Below are 5,672 nucleotides of genomic sequence, written 5' to 3' on the forward strand. Positions count from 1 at the left end.
TCTTCAACAGTTACTATTGAGTGGCGCTAAGTATTTCTTTGCTGGCAGTTTATTATGAAGCGGACCTAATGTTAATAAAATAACAACCACGTCATAAATAAATATTAATAAAAAGATAATTAATACAAAATTAAGTTTTTTTGTCCTTGTAAAACTTCATAAAATTTAAATATGCCATTATTTGCCTCCTAACCCTCAAAAGTTAAACTTATAGAGCGATAATAACAAAAAATATTGTATGTCATTTGGCAGTTAAGTGGCGATTTTGACAATGATTTTTTTTCGATATTCGCTTTAATGATTGTGACGCGAATGTTCGAAAACGAGCGTAAATTTCCATCCTCGGCTACGCCTGGGACGTTAAAATTACGTCCGTTTCGAACGTTCCCCCCACAAACCTTAAGCTTATATCGAAATATCGTCGCTGTCAGAAAACCGCCACTTCACGGCCTTATGGTATAAATATCTTTTTTGACACAAGAAATTTCACTTATTCCAACAAAATTAATTCTCTTGCTGTACACTGTAAAAAATTTGCGGAGTGAACGCGGAGTAAACGCGGAGTGAACGCGGAGTGAATGATTTTTAATTGATTCACTCCCAGCGGGAGTGATCTTTACTCCGAGAAGGAGTTAATTTTGATTAATAATAAAATTCACTCCGCATTCACTCCCAAAATAAATGAATTTAGAAATAAATAAATTTTTGTAAAGAAAATATTTTTATAAACCCTTTTTATATTTAATTATTAAAAATTTAATTTATTATTTTTAATAATATTTAATTTTAATTATTATTATAATGTTTTTATAATTTTTTTTCATAAATTAATTATAATTAGATAAAATTTTGCTTTATTAAATAATGATTTTTGTTAGAATTGCACTGTACTTTTTTAACTATTGACGTTGTTAAAGATATACACTCATCCCGCTGTTACACTCATTAAGAGCGTTCATTTCAGTACCCACATGCATTTTGATATATTTTTCATATATACATATATATGATATATATAAATATATTAAAAATTGATGTGGGTACTCAAATGAAAGGTCTCGATGAGTGTAATGTCGGGGTGAGCTTATATCTTTAAAAATGTTAATTATATAACGTCTCGTTCTCGGGATTACAAACACGTAGTACCGCTGTTTGTACTACGATGGCACCACAAATTCAGAGTATGTAAGAAGAAAAAACAGGGCCCCTAGATGGCCCTGTCCGACCCTCTACAGTGTACCCACGCCCAACTATACTCATAACGTTTTTTGTGCTTGATAGCATCACATCGTTCAGAGTTTTTTGTAGTACGAGTAGTGAAAAATAATTGTTTTTTGATCAATATTTTAATTGAATACAATGTCCAAAAGCAAGAGGAAGAGAGAAAGAGAAGAAAAAGAAGATAGGATTTGGAAAAAACTGAAGGAATTGGAAATAATGTTTCAACAAGCAACGTCAGGCGGTACACCGCCATTAACAGACGCTGTTCACGAAGCTGGTAAGCATCGATATATTTAATACTGATTCTCTGCAGTATTGAATATATTTTATTATAATTGGCAATGGGCCCTCACGAGTGGTGGGACATATTGTTCATACATTTGGTTTGTGCGTACACGAGTGGTACTGTCATAACCATATAATTGTTTTCTGTTCACAGAAACAATTGATAGATCAGTCGATAATCGGAATAACCTGGATCCTAACTTATCGACCACGGAAAATAAGGAGGAGGCTTTACCTTCAGCAGTTCCGGCAGAACAAATAAATAAAGACCAGCAGCGCCAGCTGTCTAATGCTCCAAAAGTAACTGACGATATAGAAAATAAGGACCAGTTGGATGATGAAGTAATTGAGGTCTTAGGTGATGATCCACAGGCAGAAGATCCCCAGGTGGGAACTTTACACAAAGAGTTAGCTACACGTTGGTCGAGTTACATCAGTGAGGGTCTCAAAAAAGAGACAAAGGCTGATTTATTAAAAAAGTATCCACGTGCTAATAATTGTCAGTTGGAAGCACAGACACTTAACCCTGAAATTGCAGCTACCATGCAGGATGCTGCTTTAAAGCGAGATAAGTACGCTAGTGAAATTCAGAAGGTCATTGGATCAGCGCTACTGGCTTTAGGTCAAGGAATTTCTCTAATGCTAGATGAAAAAGAAGAAGGAATCGACAGGATACAGTTATTGCAGTATCTGTCTGATGCTGGTAAACTCATGACTGAGGCTCACCATAGAGAAGCGGTAACGAGACGTTCCTTTATATTACCAAGTATGGAGAAAAATATCAAGGATGTTTTGGAAAAATGTAAACTTGACAATTTCCTATTTGGTGAGGGGTTGTCAGAAAAAATCAAAACAACTAAATCCATCGAAAAAGTTGCTGCGGATATTAAATCAAAACCAATAGCCAAAAAATTACCAGCAAAACCCGCAGATAATTTAAACTCGAAGACCCCATCCTCCAGAGTACAATGGTCAAGGATGGGGAATTCCAGATCAGCAACCAGGAAGCCGAACGGCTCCAGTGTCTACAGGAAGTCGTACCCAACTCCTCAGAATCACTCGAAGTCAGCGGGACCGAGAACAGATCATCGTCGTTAGCTCCAGAGGTATTATCAAAAGCAGGAAGATTAAGTTTTTTTATTGATCAATGGAGAGAGATCACAGACAATAAGTTTGTCTTAAATTGTATAGAAGGTTATAAAATTGAATTTAATCAGTTTGTTTTCCAGAAGAGTGAGCCAAAAATTTTTAAATTCTGAGCTCGCGATTAAAGACTGCAAGAAGGCTGTTGATAGATTGTTAAGTTTAGGAGCGATCAAACCATGTCAGGATTCAGAAGGACAGTTTATATCGTCATACTTTTTGGTTGATAAACCAGATGGTTCGAAGAGGTTCATTTTAAATCTAAAAAATTTTAATGAATTTATTAATACTGTTCATTTTAAAATTGAAGACATCAAATTGGTATCAAAATTAGTCTCTCAAGGAGATTACATGGCTAACATGGATCTAGAAGATGCATATTTTCTAGTTCCTGTACATCCAGAAAGCAGAAAGTTTCTTAGATTCCGTTTTCTTGGCCAACTATATGAGTTTTGTTGCTTGCCTTTCGGCTTAGCTACGGCTCCATTCATTTTCACAAAAATTTTAAAGCCTGTATTAAATTATTTACGTAAACTAGGTTATTTATCGATAGCATATTTAGACGATATTTTATGTATTGCTCCGGATTTTGATTTATGTAAAGAAAATATAGCAGTAACAATTCGGTTATTTGAGTCATTGGGTTTTATCATAAACTGGAAGAAAAGTAAACTAACTCCGAGTAAAGAATGTCAATTTCTTGGATTTTGTGTCAACTCAGAAAGTTTGACTTTGGAGTTGCCAGAATGCAAGAGGCTAAAAGTTTTAAAGCAAATTAAAGAATTAAAGATAAAGAGTGACTGTAAGATCAGAGATTTAGCTCGACTCATTGGAAACCTGATAGCGGCCTGTCCAGCAATTAAATATGGTTGGTTATATACAAAACGGCTGGAAAGAGAGAAATATATAGCTTTATTAGTTAACGAGGGTGACTATGAGGGAAAGATGAAGCTTAAAAATTGTTTGAGTGAAGAATTTGCTTGGTGGGAAAGAAATATCATGTCATCAGTAAATAATTTTGGAGTACATGATTACAAGCTAACAATTTTTTCTGACGCCTCGCTAACAGGCTGGGGAGCATCTTGCGAAGGTAGGCGAGCTCATGGTTTTTGGTCAATTGAAGAAAGAAAGTCACATATCAATTATTTAGAACTTCTTGCAGTCTTTTTAGCTTTAAAAACATTTGCTGATGATCTCTCTCATTGCGACATTCTACTTAGAATGGATAACACCACTGCAATTTCATACGTAAATCGCATGGGTGGTATCCAATATCCACACCTGAGCAATCTAGCTAGAGACATTTGGCAATGGTGTGAAGCAAAAAATTTATGGATTTTCGCTTCTTATATTCCTTCAAAAGAAAATGTCGAAGCGGATAGTGAATCAAGGTTGGATAACATAGACACCGAATGGGAACTAGCAGAATATGCGTTTACAAGGGTAGTAGAGGCTTTTGGAAGCCCAACGATTGATTTGTTCGCCACTAGAATAAATACTAAATGCAAAATTTTTTGTTCCTGGTTTAAAGATCCAGAAGGATCATATGTAGATGCATTTACCATAAAATGGAGTAATGAATATTTCTACGCATTTCCTCCATTTGCCCTCATACCTCGGGTATTACAGAAGATCATAACAGAAAGATCTGAAGGCGTTCTGATTGTCCCATTCTGGTCAGCTCAACCTTGGTTTCCTATTTTTGAATCCCTGTTAGAAACCAAACCTATTATCTTTCATCCTTACAAGAACTTACTTTTGTCTCCTTGCAGGACTCAACACCATCCGATGTACCGAAAAATGTCTCTGATTGCCGGAAAGTTATCAGGAAAGCGTTCACGGCAAAAGGTCTCTCGGTTCAAGCTGTCGAGATAATGTTGTCATCGTTAACTGAAAGCACCATAAAACAGTACGCCAATCCCATTAAACGGTGGTGGCAATTCTGTTTTAAAAAAGAATACAATCCTTATGATATTTCAGAATCCAAATTACTGAAATTTTGTCTAAAAGATTTGAGGAAGGGGCATCCTACGGTACATTAAATTCATCGAGATCAGCTATCTCTTTATTATCTAACACGAACTTGAGTGATAGCACTTTACTTACAAGATTTTTCAAAGGAGTTTATAAACAGCGTCCATTAAGACCCAGATATAATAAAACTTGGGACCCAAAGATTGTGCTCAATTACCTGGAGAATTTAGGACCAATTAAGGACTTAAAGTTATCGGAGTTAACGAAGAAACTGGTAGCATTACTGGCATTGGGTACAGGACACAGGCTGCAGACGTTAGCGGTTATTAAACTAGTTGATATAAAGAAGACGAAGAATGGCCTGGAAGTTGAAATAAGGGAGTTGATAAAGACTTCAAAGAAAGGTGTAGATCAACCACTTCTTTGTTTACCAAAGTTCGAAAAGAAGCCGAAACTGTGTATTGCAACACATGTTGAAGAATACATCAAGAGAACTAGTTCTATTAGAGGTAACTGCAACAATTTATTGGTAACTTGGAGTAAGCCTCACAAGGAGGCATCGTCACAGACTATTAGCAGATGGATCAAGTCTGTCCTCTCAGCAAGTGGTGTAGGCGAAGAGTTCACCGCATATAGCACCAGACATGCTTCAACATCCTCGGCTTTCAGAAAGGGTGTAGATATTAATGTAATTAAATCTACAGCAGGCTGGTCAAAATCTTCGGAAGTGTTTGCTAAGTTTTATAACAGACCACTAAAACAATCTAAGAATAATTTTGCTGAATCTGTTATCTTAGAAGCATGATACATGTATTACTGTTGGAAAACAATAAAATATCCTAATATACACACTCTAAACAACTACGTGTTTGTAATCCCGAGAACGAGACGTTATATAATTAAAGGATCAAACGAGCCCCCGAAGGGGGCGAAGTTCGATCAGAATTATATTACGTCTCGTTCGAGAGGATTACCTCCCACCCTGTAATAGATCCCAACCCTAGTTTTTTGGCTGATAAATCATCAGCATTGGAGATATTTTATTATTA

At 35.9% G+C, this 5,672-nt stretch overlaps 1 protein-coding gene across 2 annotated transcripts; it reads left to right on the forward strand.

Moving 5' to 3' along the window:
• Positions 1 to 1,338: 1,338 nt before the first annotated feature.
• Positions 1,339 to 4,492, forward strand: LOC141538137 (uncharacterized). 2 transcript variants are annotated; one of them, XM_074259482.1, is made up of 3 exons: positions 1,339 to 1,498; positions 1,661 to 2,612; positions 4,422 to 4,492. In XM_074259482.1, the coding sequence occupies exons 1-2, from the start codon at positions 1,360 to 1,362 to the stop codon at positions 2,602 to 2,604; spliced, it is 1,083 nt and encodes a 360-aa protein (XP_074115583.1). In that variant the 5' UTR covers positions 1,339 to 1,359; the 3' UTR covers positions 2,605 to 2,612; positions 4,422 to 4,492. The 2 variants fall into 2 exon arrangements, with proteins under 2 accessions (XP_074115583.1, XP_074115582.1); XM_074259481.1 differs by lacking the exon at positions 4,422 to 4,492 and having other exon boundaries at positions 1,661 to 2,688.
• The last annotated feature ends 1,180 nt before the right edge of the window (positions 4,493 to 5,672 follow it).

Source organism: Cotesia typhae, unplaced genomic scaffold (genome assembly GCF_013202065.1).
Source record: "Cotesia typhae breed Kobodo isofemale line unplaced genomic scaffold, CoteBio_Ctyphae contig_20, whole genome shotgun sequence".
NCBI lineage: Eukaryota > Metazoa > Arthropoda > Insecta > Hymenoptera > Braconidae > Cotesia > Cotesia typhae.